Source organism: Bison bison, unplaced genomic scaffold (genome assembly GCF_000754665.1).
Source record: "Bison bison bison isolate TAMUID 2011002044 unplaced genomic scaffold, Bison_UMD1.0 scf7180017864527, whole genome shotgun sequence".
Taxonomy (NCBI): Eukaryota; Metazoa; Chordata; class Mammalia; order Artiodactyla; family Bovidae; genus Bison; species Bison bison.
The window spans coordinates 9,718,171-9,741,455 of NW_011495078.1; the positions used below are offsets into that span (position 1 = coordinate 9,718,171).

Genomic DNA, 23,285 nt, shown 5'->3' on the forward strand with positions numbered 1-23,285 from the left:
GATCCTTGGGTCGGTCAGATCCTCTGGAGAAGTGAATGGCAACCCACTCCAGCATTCTTGCCTGGAGAATTCCATGGACAGAGGAGCCTAGCGGGCTGTAGTTCATGGGTTGCAAAGAGTCGGACACGACTGAGCGACTGACACTTTCACTTTCATTTCTGGTTCTAACATAGCAGGGTGAGGACACTGGCTGGTATTTTTTGCACACCTAGGGTGTGCAGACACCCTGCCGAGTTCATGGTTCCATTTGTTTCTTGGTAGATAGAGAATATATGTGTAAACTGCTGTCCCTAGAGATTGAGTAACTCACCAAAGACCATATAACCGGCAAATGGTGGAAACTCATTCCCAAGAAGTTTAATCTCATAGTTCACATTCTTCTATTTTAAAGACTTTTTTTTTTTCTTTGAAGTGGACCATTTTTAAAGTTATTATTGAATTGGTTACTATATTGTTTCTGTTTTATGGCTGTGGGGCTCATGGGATCTTTGCTCCCCGACCAAGGATCAAACCCACATTGGAAGGGAAATTTTAACCACTGGAACATCAGAGAACTCCCCCCAGTAGTTCATGTTCTTAACCATGCAATTTTTACAGTCGTGCCATGGCTGTGCATCAGTCATGTCCGGCTCTGTACAACCACATGGGATGTAGCCAGCCAGGCTGCTGCATTGGCAGGCGGATTCTTTGCCACCTGGGAAGCCCAACTTTTACAGTATCTCACTATTAATCAGCAGAGTGACTTTTAGTGACAGACTTAGAAATGTGACCAAGAAAATATGCTTTAAGAACAACCACAGAATGTCCTACCATGCTTATCTTTGAATGTCTGGTGTACTTTATTTTGTATCTGTTTTAATACAGAATCCAAAGGCTTTATTGGGTAGACAGAGTGAAAAGCACACTTATCCTCAAATAAACGAAAGGCGTAATTAGAGTCACCGATAAGGATTCTGCCTTGCCACGATGCAGGCTCACCCCCTCTGAAAACGCTGATCAAATCACCAGTGCGGGAATTGTGTTAAGTTCTATTTCTTCCAGCTAGTGAAATATTAATTTATCAAAATCGCACAGATGTACATAGGCTGTTTTCATTAGAATTTGGGACACGATTCAGAATTGCTTAGGCAGTCTTTTAAATGTGATTTTAATTCAAGTGGAGAAAACACAGGGTACTGTGAGCGATAGATCAGCTAAATTGTTCCTGTGAACTTTCCTGGACTCAGCTGTTTAACGATTAGATAGTGAATCATTTATGTCTGAGAATAAATAAGTCTGATAAATATGTAAAATCTTTTCATATTATTATTCTGGATGTTAATATGAGTGTTACTGTTTTAACAGTTCTTATGATAAAGCTGTTTGTTATTTGCAAAAATGACCCAAGTGTAATATGCTCTGGTTTGAAAGTCCTTGCTAAAAATTATAGTGGGAAAAATTGGTAGCTTAAACTTGCCTGTGGTATAAATGTTTAATTTGAACAATATTATTTCTCACATAAATTTTCTTCTTTTTGTGTGTATTGTGTGGTGGGTGGTGTTCAGTCGCTCAGTCAAGTCTGACTCTTTGCGACCCCACAGACTGTAGCCCGCCAGGCTCCTCTGTCCATGGGACTTCCCAGGCAAGAATAGTGGAGTGGGTTGCCATTTCCTTCTCCAGGGGAATCTTCCCAACCTAGGGACCGAACCCACTTCTCCTGTGTCCCCTGCACTGGCAGGAGTTAGATTCTTTACCACCAAGCCACCTGGGAAGTATGTTAAATGAACATGAATGAAATCTACATTTTTTCAACTTCTTCAAACATTTATCCATTAGTTGATTAGACATGTAGCTACAATGTTCTGCAGACAACAGGAATCAGATTCACTATCAGTATGTGTGCAGGGTAAGTGGCTTCAGTTGTGTTTGACTCTCTGATATCATATGGACTATAGCCCACCAGTAGTTCCTGTTAATTCAGAATCTGGTGGTAGGAGATACGTGTGACTTCAGAGATGGCAAATTCACAGGTTAATATGGTATCTCTGGGACTCGGTCCGTTTCTCCACTCACCTTTCTTCTGTGTTGGTATAATGCTTAAGCTGTCTTTCTCCATGTGGTGGCAAAGAAGGTCCCTAGAAGCTCGGAACTTATGTGGCTCTTATAGTAATTCCAGTTGGGGACTAAATATAGGATACTTCTTCTAGACCCCACAGAAGTTCTGATGACTGAGGTCATTGTGAATACTCTGGCCAGGCCTGGATTGTGGAAGTCAGGGAGTCCCTTCTGGGCCTCATAGATTAAGAGCAGAGTAGAAATGATTTGCCAAAGGAAAATCAGAAGGATTAGCAAGCTAGGGTTGCTGGGAAAAAAATCCAAACTCATGTTTTTATTTGTGTAAAAATTTTAATATAAGCTTTTAAAGCATTTCCTTTTCCTTACCATATTCTGTTTTCTCCTGAGAAGCCTTCAAAGATACCTTAAGTTCTTATTGATACTGAACCATCTTGAACTACTGTTTCAATTATCATCTTTCATTTATGCCAAGACCTCAATTTTTCTATTTTAACATCTCTAAACTGGAATCTGTCTTCCCTGGTGACTCAGACGGTAAAGATTCTGCCTGTAACGCAGGAGACCCCGGTTCAATCCCCGGGTAGGGAAGATCACTTGGAGAAGGAAACAGTAACCCAATCCAGTATTGTTGCCTGGAGAATTCCATGGACAGAAGAGCCTGGCAGGCTGCTACAGTCCATGGGGTCTCAAAGGGTCAGACATGACTGAATGACTAACACTTTCAAACTGGGATCTGCCTTATAATCAGTGATGTGTTATACTTTAATCAGCAGCATTTTCAACTTCTTAACAGCACATAAAAAAAATCAATGGCATCTTAGACTTGTTGAAAAATGTTACTTTTCTGTACTTTATACTTCAACTTTTAATTATATTCTACTTTATGCTTTTAATCTTATAGACATACCCTTAAGAGCTGTGCCTTTGTATTATATTAACACTCAGTGTGTAATAGGAATAGCCATTGGATCTTATTTGTCCAACACTGCGTTTGGCACATAATAGTATTTTTTAAGTGAATGAGAAAATTACTTATGTGTGGGAGTTTTTGCATATATATTCAAAACATGTAAACATGTGTGTTTAGATAACCAGCTAAGCACAAGGTTCTAAAAAGTTCTAAAAAAAATAACAAAGTTCTAAAAATCAGGGCTTGGATAAGATTGATGTACGTTTTCTCCACTTGGTGAGTGAGTGAAAGTCATTCAGTTGTGTCCTTCTCTTTGTGACCCCATGGACTGAAACCACCCCCCCAACTCAACTCCTCTGTCCATGGAATTCTCCAGGCAAGAATAATGGAATGGGCTACCATTTCCTTCTCTGAGGGGATCTTTCTGACCTGGGGATCAAAACCAAGTCTCCCACATTGCAGGCGAATTATTTACCATCTGAGCCCCCAGGGAAGCCCCCTGTTCCCTGTGGTCATCCATAAAGCCAGCCTATTGGGTTGGTTTGAAGCTGTCACCTTTTATATGAAGCTTTTATTTCTGATCCAAATGGGCAACTCCAGTTGTTCTCATTGCCCAGCTAGAGGAGGATATAACAAATGTCCAGGCCAAATTTATTTAATTTCATGGTTCCTGTTTTGTTCCCATTTAATCCACCTTGTCTGACCATGGACTCAGTCTACATCCCAGCATGTCTGAATCTGGAGTTCCTCAAAGAGTTCTAAAAATGCACATGCCAAAACTCAATTGCCAGTGAGAGCAAGAAGGAAGTATATAGGAGAGTAAAGTGAATGTAAGAGTATGTTAAATCCATAAAAGTAGACAGATCAGAGGTTGAGAGCTTGTACAGAGTGAACTATACAGAATAAGACACATGTCATTATATTTTGTACCAACTGCTCAGAATAAAAACACTTGAAATATTAAAGAAAAAATAAGGTGTAAAAATTACTTCCTTTCACATTCCATAAGTCTGAACCTAGTCTACCAGCCACACTTGTAAGTGGGGCTACAAAATGCAGCATATACCCCTGGGTAACTAATTGCTAGGCTAAAATTCAGAAAGTTCTATTAATTAAAGGAAGGATAGAATGGGTCTTATGGTAACAGTCTAGCCATGAATAAAGACTCCCTGATGGAAAGATTTTTTAAATTGCTTTATGAATGTACAATAATCCCTAGGAAGGGCTGTTTTATGACAATGAATATAGCTAATATTGAACTAATGTTTTCTTTGATATTTGAACATTAGGAAAAATTGTCCACTTTATTTCATCAATAGTGTTAATTAATGCCACTTTGAATTATCACAGCATATGTTAAAACAGAGTTGTCACCATTTTCCTGCCTTCATTCCTTTGGGATTTGTTGAGTTCTTATTGTACAGCAGGCACTGAACTAGGCTAATATCTTAGCTCTTAAAGTGTTTCATCACTAATACTCAGACGGAAAATGCGATTTTATAGAGTGCTACAAAAAAATGAGATTTTAGTATGAACTTATTTAAGATTCAATGTTAACGATCGAGTGTGTGTGTTTTTCTCTCCTACAACAGGTTCTTCGGGTAGTTCGGCTTATTAAAATCTCACCTGCATTAGAAGACTTTGTGTACAAGATCTTTGGTCCTGGAAAAAAGCTGGGGAGTTTGGTTGTATTTACTGCCAGCCTCTTGATTGTTATGTCGGCAATTAGTCTGCAGATGTTCTGCTTTGTCGAAGAGCTGGATAGATTCACGACATTTCCAAGGGTAAGAACAAAAAATGCAGTCAGTGTAATGCAGTTATTTTTTATTTTAGTAATAATGCTTAATGTCAAAGTCATTTCACTTTAGCAGAGGTTTAAAAAATACTGACTTTTTTTTATAACTTGGAGTAATTCGATGTTAATATTCATAGTGGTCTCTTCTACAGAATACAGGTGTCTGAGCACATTTTCAGCATTGTCAGATTATGTGTCAATTCTAAAATTCTGGAAACAATCTAATAGAATGAGATGCAGAAACCAATAAAGATGGATGATAGGGTTCTTAGTACCTATAAATGAAAATATAGCAGAATTTTAAAATTATTAATTTTACAATGTTTGAAGTTTGCTTTTATGTGTTTCTGAGAGGTAACATTTTAAATCTGTTTTACAGTTCATGTATATTTTATGTCAGGCATAATCTAGAAGAGAATTTTTATTTTCAATATATAAATTTCATAAACTCTTCAGATTTGAACTGTCTTTAAAACATCATCTACTTCATATCTCTGTATTCTTATTAAGGTTCACTTAGGTTGAAAAGAAAGTTAAAAACCGATCAATCAATAAAAAAACTAATCAATCCCTAATCAGAAGGACCCTGAAGTTTAAACTCTATGAAGATTTAAAAATATGAAAAAAATATAATGACCAAGACAAAGTTTATCACCATAACTGAAATAGTAAGGTCTGTTATATAAGAAGAATTGTCTTGGGGTAAGAACAACAAATAATACATCAAAGGAAAAAAAAAAAAGCTTTAAGGGTAAAGTTATCTGTATCATAATGGATAGACTAATATAGCCTGTTTTTTTTTTTTTTTTTAATCTTAACAGATAGGCTAATAAACTCTGGGTTATTGTTTTTTTTTTTTTTTAATCTTGTGCTAAATGTGTTACTCATCGCCAAGCATCTATTGAGTGTCTATCAAGAACCAGGCAGTCTTGGTGATCCTGAGATATAAATGCAATTCAGTTCCCAGTCTAAAGGAATTCCAGTTGAGAGGCAGGTAATCACTAAGCAAATATCAAGCATGACGGGTTTTGATAAAGGCAAACACTGGGAACCCAGAGGGAAGGTGCACAACCAGGGGTGGAAAAATCCAGAAAGACTCTGTGGAACAGGAGGTTAGTGAAGAAGAGCAGGATGAAGCCGGATGAAGTGCAGAGAGCAGTGTTCCTTCCGGGTCTTGTGTTGAAGGTCTGAAGTGAGCCATATCTTGTTAAAAGGATAAAGGAGAAAGAACAGTTGATGGCAAACAGGAGGACATAAAGCCAAGGAACTTGTAAGTGGATGAAAGCATGATCGTGATTAAACGTTGATAAGAAAGTGCAAGGAGGGGGCAACAAAGATGGCGCGAGGTCAGGAGAAGGGCGGCAGGCGGTTTCCAGAGGCAGCTGCAGGGCCGGCACTGGGACTGCCCGTAGGCAGGAGTTGAGCTGTCAGGTGTCGAGGTGGTCTTGTAGGACGGTGAGCCCAAAGTCACGGCGAGCCTTGGTTCACTTACCGCCCCAGTGCAGGCAGCAGGTAGGAGCGGGTATGGCTGCCCGGGTCCCCTTCTGCCCGCTGAGCAAGGCAGGGTGAGGGGCTGGTGGATGGGCCCCTGGTGTGGAGGGGAGAGAGGGGTCCGGGCATTCCCTGGGAGTCCTAAACAAAGCTCCTGCCCTCTTATGGGCCAGGGAGTGAGGGTGAGGGTGGGGGGCTTGCCTAGAGGAAAGGCTGGAAGTGAAAATGTGCTGAGTCAAGGTGGCGAAAAGTGCTGAACGCCGCCATGAGAAGCCCCTCCGAGGAGAGGCCAGGAAGCCAGAGACGTGAGCAGGCAGCCTGCGGGCCTGTCTCGTTCCCTGAAACTCGCTCCAGAGACTGCGGTGCAGGGCTGTGCCCGAGACCGAGGGGCAGGGCAGCTTCCCTCCCGCAGGGACCTTCCAGGCAAAGCCTGGTTGTTGTTCATGGCCGGGCCGCTTAGGATTGGCCTGAAACCAGACTTCCCTACAGAAAGGCCTGCTCTTCCTCCAGGGACAGAGAGATGCAAGCAAAGATGACAGTGTCGTCAAGGCCAGCTTGTCCTAGGCTGCCCCCTCGCTGCCCCCTCATGGGGTAAATACAAAGAGCAGGCTGCCATATTTGTTATCTGTCTTCACCGCCTACCCCTCAGGCCTCACTAAGGGTCAGCCATTGTTCTGGGCGAGGGGGTACTAAGTGGAAACAGCCTGTATTTATTTATTGTACAGACCTATCTTAATTTCATAATTTATCCTCACTTTTCACCCTTTCCTCCCATTTCACACAACCGATTTTATATCCTTTACCCCATACCTCTTTTTGGAGTGCAGAATATTCTAGATATTTTAAGGGTGATATCTCATTCCAGAGTTGTCTGAATCAGCCCCCTGTAACCAGCGTGTTAATATTTCTATAGCAGAACATCAACCTTCAGACAAAGAAGGATCAGTTCAGTTCAGTTGCTCAATCGTGTCCAACTCTTTGCAACCCCATGAACCGCAGCACACCAGGCCTCCCTGTCCATCACCAACTCTCAGAGGTTACCCAAACTCATGTCCATTGAGCCATCCAGCTCAATGGATGCCATCCAGCCATCTCATCCTCTGTCGTCCCCTTCTCCTCCTGCCTTCAATCTTCCCCAGCATCAGGGTCTTTTCCAATGAGTCAGCCCTTCACATCAGGTGGCCAAAGTACTGGAGTTTCAACTTCAGCATCAGTCCTTCCAATGAACACTCAGGACTGATCGCCTTTAGGATGGACTGGTTGGATCTCCTTGCAGTCCAAGGGACTCTCAAGAGTCTTCTCCAACACCACAGTTCAAAAGTATCAATTGTTCAGTGCTCAGCTTTCTTTATAGTCCAACTCTCACATCCATACATGCCCACTGGAAAAACCATAGCCTTGACTAGATGGACCTTTGTTGACAAAGTAATGTCTCTGCTTTTTAATATGCTGTCTAGGTTGGTCATAACTTTCCTTCCAAGGAGTAAGCATCTTTTATAAATAATACAATAAATAAGTCATAGGTCAGGTCAGACTTTTGCCACTAAATGAGCTACCAGCAAAACACAACACAACACCTTTGGATATTTTCAAAGTGTTTTGAATGTTGCAATTGAAAATAAGAGCCTGCATACAAAATCATCCTGGATAAGAGTCTATACTTCCCACTCCATTACTTTTTAGTTGCGATCAGTCACTCTGTTGTATCCAACTCTTTGTGACCCCATGGACTATAGCCCTCTAGGCTCCTATGTCCATGGGACTTTCCAGGGAAGAATACTGGAGTGGGTTTCCATAAGACACCAAACAAATTATACTTTAAACTTTTTTTTTTGCATCTAATATATAGGCAAAAATGGGACTTCCCTGGTGGTCCAGTGGCTAAGACTTTGCCTTTCAATGTAGAGGGTATAGGTTGGATCCTTGGTCAGGCAGCTAAGATCCCACATGCCACATGGTGAAAAACTAAAACAAAAGCAGTATTGTGCCAAATTCAATAACTTTAAAAATGGTCCACATCAAAAAATCTTAAAATACAGGCAAAAATGGTATTTTCCACATCATATTATATGTGTTGAATAATATATAAACAATCCAACCCTGGGCTTAGAAAGCATTAGGAAAAAAAAGTGACATCCTGTATAATATATTTGAAATTGGCATAATACAGAGGCTACTCAATATTAAAGACAAGGCTGCTTTAGATACCTTGGGATTTGCTCTGTTTCTCTAGCTATAATACTAATCAAGGAACATTGCATTTTCAGATCTCCCAATTACTCAATTGTGCTTCTGCTTCTCTGCCTGATTACTGTGACCATCTTAATGAAAGCAGCCAGTGACTAGGGAGCCCCCTAATCGGTTATCCAGCAGCTGACAGTGTTGAAACAGGAAGGGACTGGCTTTCTCCTTGCATATGGATGCAGTTAAGAATTAAATCCCCGAAACATAATCAAATTTTACAAGAAATGTTAACAGTATTACAATTACAAAAAGCAGTTATTATCATTCTAAGTCAAAGCACCATCCACGGGTGACACTTGCCTGATAGGAAGGGATCAAGAAAGATGGTTATAAACACAAGCCAGCTATGCTTGATTTCTGTGGTCTTGCTTTCTTTCCTGCTCATGAGATGTGTCTCTCTGTACTCAATGGTTGGGTGTTGAGGTGTGTGCTAAGTCACTTCAGTTGCGTCCAACTCTTGGCGACCCCATGGACTGTAGCCCACCAGGTTCCTCTGTCCATGGAACTCTCCAGGCAAGAATAATGGAGTGGGTTGCCATTTCTTTCTCCAGGGGACCTTCCCCATCCAGGGATCAAACCCCAGTCTTCTGCATTGCAGACGGTTTTTTTACCGACCAAGCTACCAGGGAAGCCCAGCATTTGTGCCTGAAAGCTCATTATTTGGGCTGTTTTCTGGAAGTTGACCTTGACGCAGCCATCCAGGGCAGGTATAGTCTCTCCAGGGAAACAGGACTAGATGTAAAACCAAACCCTGATTTGGCTGGACCTGATTGTGTCTTGGGCTCAGCAACCTGCCGTGAGATGCCTCTAGGAGGAGCTGACATGGACACAAAAGCTGATTTCCCATCCAAATCCCAGGAAGAGAGCCCTGGAGGGACAGAGGGACAGTGAGACAACAGCAACCTGGGCAAACTCAGTGACTGCCCAGTGCCTTGAACCTCTGATTCAGCTCCACCCACGTGGAAAACCCAGTGCTTCCTGAACTGAAAGGATGCCAAAGGAATTAGCATTATTCCACCAGTTCCCCATTGGTCTCCTTGCCTAACACTGCAGCTCATTCTCCATTTGCATTAAAACTGCAAATTTGCACATTCTTAGGTATGAATTGTCTCATGCCATTCTCCCATTTAAAATGCTTCAAGATCCTCCTTTCCAACTCAAGATAACAAACATTTTAATAGGGTTTTCAGTATCTTTTCATCTCTGGCCCCACTTACCTCTTTGGACTCAGATTTCAGGATTTCCTCCAGCATCACTTTCAAAGGCAGAGATGTGTCCGTCTTTTTTTGTTTGTTTGTTTTAATGCTGTGAAGCATGTGAAATCTTATTTCCCCAACCAGAAATTGAACCCATAGTCCCTGTGGTGGAAGCTCAGAGTTTTAACCAGTGGACCACCAGGGAAGTCCATCCTGATGGTGTCCATCTTGCTCATTTAAATCCTCCCTGTTCAGCACAACCATTGCCACAGGATAGCTGGTGAATAGATGTTTGAATGAAGAATGAATAATGATGCTGGACCAAAGCAAACCTCTCTGATCCTCCCATGCCTTATTAGCTCACCAGGTCAGATTCCTTCTTCACTGTTGTCCACAGCTCTGGGAACCCCCTTAGCCTCCATCATGCCCCTCACCCTTCTCCCATCAGCAGTGTTAGTGTAATTCTGTCAGAATGCTTTGGCTGCCAGTAGTAGAAAATTGACTCCAACTGTCTTAAATAATTAGGAAATTCATGTCACAAAATTCAAGAGATTAGGTAGACTTTAGGAAGCCAGGACTCTGAATCTTCCATGAAAATTCTCTCAGGTGTTGTCATGAGTTGACTTACGTGCCCCTAAAGACATGCTGAAGTTCTAACCCCGCAGGATCCCAAAAATGTGGCCTTATCTGGAAATAGAAGTGATCAGGTTAAAAGAAGATCCTTAGAGTGAACTCTGACCCAGTATGGCCGACATTCCATACAAAAGGGAGCATTTGACACCCACACAGACATACACGGAGAGAAGACCATGTGAAGAAACACATGGGGAAGGTGGCCATGTGACTGGCAGGGCATCTACAAGCCAGGGAGCCCCAAGGATTGCTAGCAAGAGCCCAAAGCAGAAGAGTCAAGGAAACCCTTCCGAGGGAGGCTTCAGAGGAAGTGTGGTCTTGCCAACAGCTTGATTTCTGACTGCCATAGCCTCCAGAACTATGAGAATACATTCCCATTGTTTGAAACCACCTAGTTGTAGGTACCAGCAATCCTAGCAAACCAATGTAGTTTCCTTCTCTGTGTGATATCTTTGTGTGAACAAAATGGATGCACCATTTCTGGGCTTCATGATAAAATCTCTAAGAAGAAGGACATCGTCTCCACCCAGGTCTCCTCCTTAGAAGCAAGGTCACCTTTTCCAGTACCTTCTCCCCCACAACCTCCATGCCCCACCCTACAAACAAGCTCTTATCTCTCATCAGCAGGATTGGGTCACTTGGTCATTACTGAACAAATCACTGCACGATGGCTGGAGTCTAAGTGATTGTCTTGGATTCATCATAGGGGGAAGAAATGGGTACTGGGGGACAGCCACAGAAACTATGATAATACTCAGCCCCAAAACCTGAAGAAGATTTCTCTCTTTCCTCTCTGCCTCCAGAGCTCCTGTATGTCTTGTGCAAATAGGGGATGTAGATAGATGCAGGGAAGGATGGGGTCTGGTGTCTATTTTCTCTCCTAGCAGCAGCTGGGCCCCAGCTTCTTTCCAAGATGCTCAAATGGGACCTGCCAGGAAGCCAGCATAGGGCCTGGCACATACTGGACTCTCGCTTTCCCTCTTTTTATGGTTCCTTCTGTCCCATGCTGTCAACACGCATGCGAAGTCTCTTCTCCTCTACTTATATTACAAGTATCTTGAAGTTGGCAGCACTGTGATCTCCCCTCCTGACACCTCCCAGAGCACTTATTAACACTGTGTTGGGACTTCCCTGGTGGTCCAGTGGCTAAGACTCCATGCTCCCCAAGTAGAGGGCCCAGGTTTGATCCCTGGTCAGGGAACTAAATCCCACATGCCCCCACTAAGAATTGCACATGCCGCAACTGAAGATCCCGCATGCTGCAACTTAGACTCGGCACAGCCAAATAAATAGAGAAGCGTTAAAAAACAAAAACCACTGTGTCATGGGATGTGTAGCATTGGAAAGCAGAGAGAGGGGAAACAGCCGGTGGAGCCTTAGCAGAAACCCTGGATATGGAGAGGAGCCTAAATGTTTCCAGTGAGAAAAGAGAGAATGACATATTGATGCAATTTAATAAAACAACTTTGTCATCTCAAGCCAATAACTTTCTCTTCTAATTTGGACCAAGCAGACACTTTGCTAAGTAGAAATAACAAGATTAAGTCCTGCTGTGAGGCAGTATCCCGCTGTTCCTCCTTTGTTGGGACTAATAGGTTATATTATAAGAACGATTAGATTAGCTTTTGGCGAAGGAACAACCCATACAGGTCAGGAGACAGCTTGCTCTAGGCAGGTTGCCACCCAGCTTTCTGTAGCAAAGACAAAAACAATTGGCATTTTCTTGTGGTTGCCTGACCGAAGCTTCTGTGCACAGTTTCACTACAGTTTTTTTTTTCTTTTTTTAAAAATTTTATTTATTTTTAATTGGAAGATAATTGCTTTACAATATTGTGTTTCTGCCGTACATCAACATGAATCAACCATAGATATACATATGTGCCCTCCCTCCTGAACCTCCCTGCCACCTCCCACCCCATCCCATGCCTCTAGGTCACCACAGAGCCCTCCCTTGAGCTCCCTGGGGCATACAGCAAACTCCCACTGGTTACCTCTTTTACACACGGTAATGTATATGTTTCCACGCCACTCTTCATTCAGCCCACCCTCTCCTTCCCGCCCTGTGCCAGTCGAGAGCCTATTATACAAAGTGAAATAACTCAAAAACAGAAAAGCCAAGTTACTGTATATGAATGTGTACATGTGGAATCTAGAGAGATGGTACTGATGAAGCTATTTGCAGAGCAGCGGTGGAGTGACTACGGTTTTGTTCTGTTTATCCTTCCACTTAGTATACAAAGCAACTTTAGTATGTTGCTAAAATACTTGCAATAGAGACCTCACACTTCCACTGTAGGAAGCAAGGGTTCGATCCCTGGTTGGGGAGCTAAGATCTCGAATGCTACAGGGCGTGGCCAAAAAAATAAGTAAAAGTCAAAATCGATGCAAAAAAACCCCATGATGAACAAAAAATCAAAATCAAAATAATAATAAATACTTGGAATAAACATCCACTGTAGATCTTTAACCAGATCGATATCTTTATTCCTTTTAATTTCCTACTAAAATAATAGTAAGTAGGCCTAGTTTTTATTCATAAATAATAATACACTACCCTCCATAACACAGGTAATTGAATTTTTTTCTAAATCAGACCCCAAATTTAATTCAATTGCAAATTACATTTGAATGAGAATAATCATCCAGCTTTCTTTTTTTTAACTTTTTATTTTGTATTGGAGTATAGCTGATTAACAATGTTGTTATAGTTTCAGATGAATAGCAAAGGGACTTAGCCATATATATGTATATGTGTGTGTATATCCATTCTCCCCAGGAACTTGAATTTTAGTATTATTTATTTGATATAAGTTTTCTTAATTTGCATTCTCTAAATGCTAATTACTTGCTCTATTGAATTTTCACTTATAAAATCATGTCCAAAGGGGTTATATAATATAAGAAGTAAATACTATTAAACACTTAATTACAAATTAATTTTCCTGTTTCCTTTCACCACCAGAATGGCTAATCATGCTTTTAGTTGCATTGAAAGAATTACTGAGAATTTGAAGAAACAACTTGTCCCTTTATTTTTTTTCAACATTTGCAAGATGTAGGATCTGACTACATTTTTCATACATTCGGGGTTTATGTTCAAAGGGATAATTAGTTCAACTGATATTGCTGAAATCTTTATTAATTTTTGTTTCTATTGTTTTACAGTCTTCCATGTATTTTTTCATTTTTTTCACGATCTATTAGAGGCATGCAAAGGTATATAGAGAATAATAAGATGTATTCTTCTGTGGCCATATGCAGTTTAAAAAGCAGATTAATGGGACTTCACTGATGGTCCAGTGGGTAAGACCTCCAAGCTTCCAGTCCAGGGCGTGTGTGTTCAATCCCTGGTTGGGGAACTAAGATCCCACATGCTTCGTGGAGTGACCACAAAAGTAAATCAATAAATCATCTTATTAAAAAAAAAAAAAGCAGGTTAGCAATGGATCTGAAGTCCTGGAGCCCCATCCCCTCATCTCTCTCCCCCCTTTCCCATAGTGAACCACTTTTCTGAACTTGATGTTTGTTCATCCCTGTACACTTTTAATGCATGTATAGGCATCAACTGAGACTCGCCTGCCTTTTCGTGTGATTTAAATTCACCTTATGTGTCCTAATACTGGACTGTTTCTCCTGCTAATTGCTTTTTTGGCTCAGCACTCTGTGAGATTTACCAATACGAATGAGTACATGATGTAGCTATATTTTATGTATTTCTCTTGGGGTATAATATGCAACTGTACATTGCATCATATGATGCTGGGAAAGATGGAAGGCAAAAGGAGAAGGGGATACCAAAGGATGAGATGTTTAGATAGCATCACTGACTCAATGGATGTGAAATTGAGCAAACTCTGGGAGATAATGAAGGACAGAGGAGGACTGGCATGCTGCAATTCACGGGCTCACAAAGAGTCAGGCAACAGTCGGATGGCTTAATGACTGAACAATGACAACAACAAAAACATGTATGTATGTATAGACACATGTATACACACACACACATATATATATAGTGTAATATTCATAGAGGCTGTGCACAGTTAATTTCCCCATTCTTTTGTGTGGCAGGTGAATTCTAAAATGGTCCATCAAGAGACCTGACTCTCTCCATAATCTCGTCTCATTGGGTTTGGGCAGGACTTGTGAATATGACGGGCTTTCGCCCCTGTGAACAAGTTACTAGGGACTGAACTGAAGTCAGTCAAAAAGGAGGTTATCTTGGGTGGGCCTGACCTCATCCCAGGCACTGGGTCCTTCCTGAAGAGGGTGATTCAAAGCAGGAGAGGGTCTCCAGCTGGCTTTGGAGAAGTAAACTTCCATGTTGTGAAGGGCCGTGTGGCCGGAACCTGAGGGTGGCTTCTAGAGGCTCTGAGCAAGAAAGCAGGATCCTCAAGCCTACATCCACAGGAAAGGAATTCTGATAACAACCTGAGCGAGGGCAGAAGACTCCCAAGTTCCAGATGAGCACAGCCCAACTTACACCCTGATTTCAGCCTCTGAGACTCTGAGCAGAGAACCCAATTAAATCCTGCCCATACTTCTTGGGATTTCCCTGGTGGTCCAGTGGTTAAGAATCTGCCTTGCAACTCAGGGGATGTGGGTTCAATCCCTGGTAAGGGAACTAAGATCCCACATGCTGCAGAGCAACTAAGCCCATGTTCCACAACCAGAGAGTCTCGAGGGGCTTCCCAGGTAGCACTAGTAGTAAAGAACCTGCCTGCCAGTGCAGGAGACTCGGGTTTAATCCCAGGATCAGGAAGATCCCCTACAGCAGGCAATGGCAACCTGCTCCAGTATTCTTGCCTGGAGCATCCCATGGACAGAGGAGCCTGGTGGGCTACAGTCCATGGGGCCACAAAGATTCAGATGCGACTGAGCACACACACGTTACATTACTCAGCACCACACCTCTGACCTACAGAAACTGTGGGATAATCAGTGAGTGTTGAGTGAGCCACTAAATTTGTGGTCATTTATTACAGAGAAATAGAAAACTCATGCTTGCAGGTTTGAGATGTTTGTTTCTGGTATTTTGCAACTCCAAATAGTGCTGCTGTTCTGCACGTTGCATGTTAGCTCATACCCATGTGAACTCTGCACATGTGAAAATATTTTAAGGGTATGTAGCGAAGAATGGGGCTTCCCTGGTGGCTCGGCAGTAAAGAATCTGCCTGCAGTGCAGGACACCTGGGTTTGATCCCTGGGTCATGAAGATTCCCCTGGAGGAGGGCATGGCAACCCACTCTAGTACTCTTGCCTAGAGAATCCGCATGGACAGAGGAGCCTGGCAGGCTGCCATCCATAGGGTTGCACAGAATCGAACACAACTGAAGTGACTAAGCAGCAGCAGTAGTAGCTAAGAATAGAATTTCTGGGTCTTAGAACAAAGGTATCGTCCACTTTAATAGTGGCAAACTTGCATTCCAGAGTACTTTCACCAATTTATCTGGCATCAGCAATATCTGGGAATGTTCTCAACTTCACAGTTCAGCAGCAGTTGGTCTTGTCAGGCTTTGTTTTGCTTTAAACATTTCAGTCAGTTCAGTCGATCAGTCGTGTTTGACTCTTTGTGACCCCATGGACTGCAGCACACCCGGCTTCCCTGTCCATCACCAACTCCTGGAACTTGCTTAAACTCATGTCCATCAAGTCGGTGATACCATCCAAACATCTCATCCTCTGTCGTCCCCTTCTCCTCCTGCCCTCAATCTTTCCCAGCATCGGGGTCTTTTCCAGTGAGTCAGTTTTTTGCATCAGGTGGCCAAAGTATTGGAGCTTTAGCTTCAGCATCAGTCCTTCCAATGACTATTCAGGACATTTAAACACTTAGCTCTTCCTTTAATCTGAATTGATTTGCGTGGCTGCTGCGAGATAGGGAGCGATCTCATTTCTGTTTGTCTGACCCATCGTCACAGGATCATTTCTTGGCTGGTCTGTCCATTCCCCGTGGTTTGCAGTGCCAGCTGTGTCGTCATACAATTCCTCACCCAGGTCAAGGTCACACACGCTCCCTTTTCACCTCCTTTTGGCATTGAATTTTCTTCTGGTCAACTTCCAGTGAAGCCGAATAAATATTAAGCTCAGCAGTCTTCACCTTTCAGGAGTCTGTGACTTTGCCCCTTGTGCCTGACATGATGTTAAAAACCAAAGCCTAGCAGAGCTTATAAATCCCATAGGGAAGGTGCCTTTTCTAGACTCCAGCTACCTGTTAATTCTTGGTCCTGGGATTTCCATTATATTCCTGGAGGCGCTTTTTGAAATTAATTAATTTGACTGTGTCGGGTGTTAGTTGCAGACAGCAAGATCTTTAGTTGCAGCGTGTGGAATCTAGTTCCCCTACTGGGGATCGAACCCAGTCCCCCTGCATTGAGAATGTGGAGTCTCAGCCTCTGGACCCCCAGGGAAGTCCCCCTGGGGTCCTAACTAAGCCTTTTATAGGATGTTTGCTGTGTGTCATCTAGAATTCCCTGTGGTTTTTAAATCACTTTTTCACATGTGTGATCAGAGATGGAATTTCAGTAATAAATTTTTGAGACCAGGAAAAAAAAGAGAGCCAGTTTTTGGACTGTCTTTCGACAGACAGCTGTAACTTTTTTTCTCTAGGCACGGCCTGAGGCCAGGCTTCCTCAGGCCTGTCTTTCCCATCTGCAGCCTCACGTGTCTTTGCATTTGTCTGCATTACAGATATTACCTCCATCTGATTCTTGTATCCTCCTATTTGTACATCTCTTTGCATTTGTTTGCATTACAGCTATTATGTCCACTTTGATTCTTATATCCTCATATTTATACTCCCCTCATCTGCTGCGTCAGCTTCCCTAGTGGCCCAGATGGTGAAGAATCTGCCCACAATGCAGGACACCTGGGTTCGATCCCTGGGTCAGGAAGATCCCCTGGAGAAGGAAATAGCAACCCACTCCAGTATACTTGCCTGGACAACTCCATGGACTGAGGAGCCTGGCAGGCTACAGTCCGTGGGGTCGCAAAGAGTCGGACATGACTGAGTGACTAACACTTTCACTTTCATCTGCTGCATACCAAAACTTTCCCGCAAGTATTGCAGGCATCCACCCACCCACAATGAAGACTAAAGAGATGGTGTGCCTCTTTTGTTGTGGTTTATAATTCAGACAGCATCCTCCATGGGATGGAGCTATGCCTTTCCCACGCATGCCCAAAGGTACTAACTTTCACTTACAGCAGAGTTGAGATTTATGAAGGAACTCAACTCACCCCACAGTAGACACACAGGAAAGAACTCAAGCCAGAAGGTGAAATGTGCCCAAGCAGATGGAGTCGGCTGTAAAGTAATATCAGAGATACCCTAGAGTGTATTTAAAAATCCTAGGAACCTTATTATGGGCTATGGGTCGTGCTTCCAAATATCATTTTGTTTTAATAAGAGAGGGAGAGATTGCTTCCAGGGAAGGAAGACTGCAAAGCTTTGTGAAGAGTTGTCATCAGGGGTAAATCTGATTCCCCTAGAGGATTTGGGTGATGGTGTTAGATGAAAGTTTTCCATGTAAGGAAAGCAGCGTGAGTCAGTCCAAGGCGTGGAGAATCACGGGCCGGGGAGGGACGGGTGAAAGGAACTACAGGTTTGGGCTGGAGCCAGACCGTTGGGTGCCTTCTGAGGTCCAGATGGTGACACAGGGGAGCCAGTGAAGATGTTTACTCTTTCTTTATTTTTCCTGGAGAATGGTGGAAGAGCTATTTTGAGGGAGTTTACACTGGAAGAAATGTTGTTTCTCTGAGGAGGTTTTTCATTGAACAAAACTCACTTTTATTGACCAAAGACAAAAATTTACAATCACTTGAGGAATTTCTGGCATCTTCAGGGCAGTAAGGGAGGTGATTTTTTTTTTTTTAATTTTATCTGTGTGGTCATTATTGTGTCAAATCTTCCACTATCTCATAAAGTCAGTCTCTTCTGAGGCTTTAAGCCAAATTGTCATCCATGTCTGGACATGGCCCTGCAATAGAGACTAGCAATTTGGTTTAAATTGACAGGGAGGCCTGGCGTGCTGCGATTCATGGGGTCTCGAAGAGTCGGACAGGACTGAGCGACTGAACTGAACTGAACTGAATGCAATATATAGCTCAAAAAAACTGAAAAATTAACTCTATTTCCATACTGCTGTAGCATACAAGCTTCTTTGGCTTCTATTTGAATTTATTTTCTGGTAATTCATCAGTGGCATAGTGATAAAATAATATCCTGTGTTCTTCCTCTTGGAGGACGACTTTAATAAAGGGTGAATCACACAGACATGGCCTTTTCCTGGGGCTGTGTGTTGGTATCACTGACTGCAGAGCTGCAATACAAGGAATTATTACATTCCTTGGATAAAGCATCCACAATTCCTACCCCGATCCAAGAAGCATACTCACTGGGGTGAACTTTTTTTTTTTTTGCTCCTCATCATATTTTGGTAGTTTTCAACCAATTGTCTTATTTGCAGTTTTCCTTTCTAATAGTTGCTATGTTCCATTAATATTATTTTAATAATCAGCCTACTCCATTGTACCATCTTCAAAAATCAGTGAGAATCATAAATGAGGAATATTCTGTGTCTCCTCCAGTTAAGATGAGCTTCTGTGGGCATATGTTTTTACTAATGAAAAGCTGATTATATTTTAATACTTTGTTGAGTCTTGCCTACAAAATATACAATCTATAGTCAGACACTTCAACTATTCTCTTGTGGAAATGTACAATTTCCCATCAATGAAAAAAGAACAGTAGTAAGTATTTTAGAGGATTATTGAGAAGGTCAAAGGATATAATAGTATCAGACTAGTTACATCGTACTGACAATGAAAAAGGGAATCAGCAAGCAATAGCAGTTAGTGTTCTTAAGTGGCATGGAACTCTAACTTCTTAGCATGAAATACTAAATTCCTAGCAGTAATCACAGTTGTTGTTGTTCTGTCACTAAGTCGTATCCAACCCTTTGTGACCCCATGGATTGCAGCCCACCAGACTCCCCTGTCCTTCAGTATCTCCTGGAGTTTGCTCAAACTCATGTCCATTGAGTTGGTGATGCCATCCAACCATCTCATCCTCTGTTGTCCCATTCTCCTCCCAACATAAAAGGGTCCCTCAGTAAAAGGTTGCAGCATTAGCTGGACACTAAATATTCAGTTTTCTGTATTTTAGACTGAAAGTTTGAAAATCAGTTCCCATTCTGGTTTATACTGTTCTTTTTAGTCAGTCCTTTGCAACTTTCAACAAAAATGCAAAAAGTAAGAAATTCTATTACAGAGAAGATTACTGCCAGAATCTGAAATAGTAATAGTTTCCCATTCACTATTCCACATCTGGGACTAAACACAGGACCATTTAATGAATGATGTGTAGATTCGTTCTTGCCCCATTGCCTACCTCTTGGGTATAACTGCCTACTTCTGCAGAGGACTCTGTCCAGCCTTCCCAACATCTTCTCTATGCATCAGTGTTAAAAGGTTAATGTCCAGGAAACATGATAAGATAAAGTAAAAAAAAAAAAAAAAGCCCTTTGTAGCATTATTCACCATTGTGAAAATTTTAAAGCAAATTTAAAGTCATGTCATAATAGAATGTCTAAGTAGACTTTGGAAATAATGGCATATTATAGTTATCAAAGCTCAATTTTTACAGAATAATTAATGAGGTTAGTCATGCATGATATAAATGATGATAACTAAAAATTAAGTAAAGAAGCCTAATATAATTCTATATTTACAGCTGGATTCAGTTTTATTGCCAGTGTATATATATCCCTGGGGGAAAAAACTGTTAGAATTTTAAAGTTTGACAACAAATTCTAAAAAATATATACAACCTTTTATTTGAATTGAAAGTAATTTATTTTATTCTTCATACCTTATGGTATTTTCAAATCTTGTACAATGAATGGTTTCTTGGTTTAAAACAATGGAGGCAGGTTCAATTCAGTCGCTCAGTCGTGTCCAACTCTTTGCAACCCCTTGAACCGCAGCAAGCCAGGCCTCCCTGTCCATCACCAACTCCCAGAGTCCACCCACACCCATGTCCATCGAGTCGGTGATGCCATCCAGCTATCTCATCCTCTGTCGTCCCCTTCTCCTCCTGCCCCCAATCCCTCCCAGCATCAGAGTCTTTTCTAATGACTCAGCTCTTCGCATGAGGTGGCCAAAGTACTGGAGTTTCAGCTTTAGCATCATTCCTTCCAAAGAACACCCAGGACTGATCTCCTTTAGAATGGACTGGTTGGATCTCCTTGCAGTCCAAGGGACTCTCAAGAGTCTTCTCCAACACCACAGTTCAAAAGCCTCAGTTCTTCGGTGCTCATATAATTATGCATCAGTAAAAAAAAAAAATCTCATTTTTTTAAATGACAAGAACATTAGCTGGTAAATTGTAACTGAAGAAAAATATGGATATAGATATAAGGGATATGCAAATTGTATAAGACTCAGTTACATAATAAGACAAATTTTAGTTTATGACTTATAAAATCTGCTTTATTGAAGTCAAGCCATTACAATTAAATATTTTTCTTACAATTAAATATTTATTGGTAAGCAACCATCAATTTTATTTTCAAGGCATTAGAGTGTTAAATAGTCACTCAGTCGTGTCTGACTCTTCGTGACCTCATAGACTGGAACCTGCCAGGATCCTCTGTCCATGGGGTTTTCCAGACAAGAATATTGGAGTGAGTGGCCATTTCCTTCTCCAAGAGTATTAAATAAGCACTATCCAAACAGAAGCAAAGGGATTTCTCTGGTTATCCAGTGGTTAAGATTCTGCACTTCCAACGAAGGGGGCGTGGGTTTGATCCCTGCTCAGGGAACTAAGATCCCACATAGTACATGGAATGGCCAAATAAAAAGGAAAAAAAAAAAAGAAGCAAGACTTTGAAATTTATGTTTGCAATAGAAAAGAGCAGACAATATAATTTGCAGTAAAGCTTTCTATTTGTGAATATGGAGTAAAGACAAACAAGAAATCAAAGCCCATTAAAACAGAGCAAAAAATAGACAAACTCCATTTCTAAAATGTAGGGGTTTTTAGTATGCAAAAATATAAGCACTTTCTGATTGATGCTGCTTTCTATTTGAAGCCAAATAGAAAACCCTTCTTCTTGAGCATAGGTATACAAATAGATAGTAGGAAAACACTGAGAAATACCTGTGTAAACTCAGTGGTATCATGGTTACAGTTTTCTTAATAAACTCTCAATTTTATTTCACAATAAGACATACGTCTGTTCTTAGGAATACTGTATATTCTGTATGTTACTAAATCCCTGTTGCACCCATAGTAAAATATCAACTTTCATCTGCAATTTTATAGCGTGTATTTGCCATTGAAATGCGTCATTTACATTATGAAAATTTAATATGACTGACATTAGCAAAATCACTAATTAAGAAATAGGGCATAAATACTCCAAGAAACTTGACAGTGTGTTCTATGAAGGAAATTAATTCAGAAGTTTCCTATTTGCATAAATCTCCAGGTCTCATTTTCACAGCTGTTTGTTTCACAGCTAGATTGTTGCATTTCAGAATTATTTTAACATAATCGCTGGGAAATATATACCTTTCAACTAAAAATATCATACTCTGCAAAAAAGATTGTTAGGGGGAAAATATAAGTTCATTCAGTTCATTTCCATCTTTTTTCTTTAAGATGAATGTTTCTAATACAGAAACTTTAACATTTAAGTCTGAAATTATTGAAATATTTTTATTATTAAAAGACAGTTTGTAATTTTAGATCCTCATGAAAATGAAAAGGTTGTGTCCTTTTCATTTGGAAAAAGTAATGAGTGAAGCTTATTTTAGCAAAAAAGAAAAAATACTGGAGATGTCTAATTTTCATTAATGAGCTGAGCATAATATAGTTTCAGATACACACTCAGTACTATACTTGACAAAGGGGTAATAATTTTAAATATGATTTAGTCTAGCATATTGTTTGTTTTAGCAATTTAGTTAAGGAAAGGAGATCAGCAATGACTAGATCTTAAAGGTGTCTTGTTACCTGTAATGTCCAAAAACACAGAAGGAATTTGAAATCCACAGATTCCAGCCTAAAGACCCAGCAACACCGCTTGCTGCCTGCAAGCCTGAGTCAATCATTTAAGGCCTGCATACTTCGGTTCCTCATCTGTAAAATGTACAGCGAGTAACACAAGATCATTGTTAAAATCACTCTAAATAATGGACAATGAACGACCTTGGGGGCTGCTAAGCACCATATCAGTGCTGGTCATGGTTCAGTGTCTCTTCTCATGTTTTTAAATATTGCCCTGAAAAAAATTTGTTCTTACTGTACAAATGCATGGTTTTGTCCACATGGTCAGTTACACTGTTATACATTAGAAGTCAACCCAAGCATGGACATTTGTAAGAAAAGTGATGATCAGGTATACCCACATCCACTTTCATAACTAGAAAAAGATGCTCTGGTTTTTGCAAATGAGTTTCTCCCATCTTTCCTTTCACTCTTGAAATTATATTTAAGTGTAGACTCTACTTAGAGTAATTTGCTGCTGGAATAAGCATAACATTTTGATTTCTGCTTTGCTTCTAATTACATTCAAGCTCATTTTGACATTTAAAGCCAATTACATTAGTCTAGATTCAGCAAGACTTTTCCATAGTAGTCTAAAATTTGACCAATGAACAGACTTCCCCCACCCCCATTTTAATTCACTTAAATGGAATGCTAGCAACAGGCATATTTTAGAAATAGTAAAAGCCAAATAAATAATGTGGGTTCATTTTGAAATAAAAGGAAAAGAACTGCTTGGTCTTTCTTACCAGCATAAAAGAGAGTCAGAATTAATTGAAACCACCAGTTTCAACTTTATTTCCTTCTGAGTCACAAGCAATAAGGCGTAATCATTTTACCAAAAAAAATTAACATTTTTAATGTTTTGCTTCTATTAACAGCAAGGGTAGTTGATCTCAACAGATTTCAAAT

General features: G+C 40.9%; 1 protein-coding gene across 1 annotated transcript in view; it reads left to right on the plus strand.

Moving 5' to 3' along the window:
- NALCN (sodium leak channel, non-selective) overlaps window positions 1–23,285 on the plus strand; it is a 284,614-nt gene that overhangs the window by 119,120 nt on the left and 142,209 nt on the right. The window contains exon 12 of the mRNA XM_010831483.1: window positions 4,558–4,749. Within this exon, the coding sequence (XP_010829785.1) occupies window positions 4,558–4,749 (192 nt within the window). The remainder of the gene's footprint in view (window positions 1–4,557; window positions 4,750–23,285) is intronic.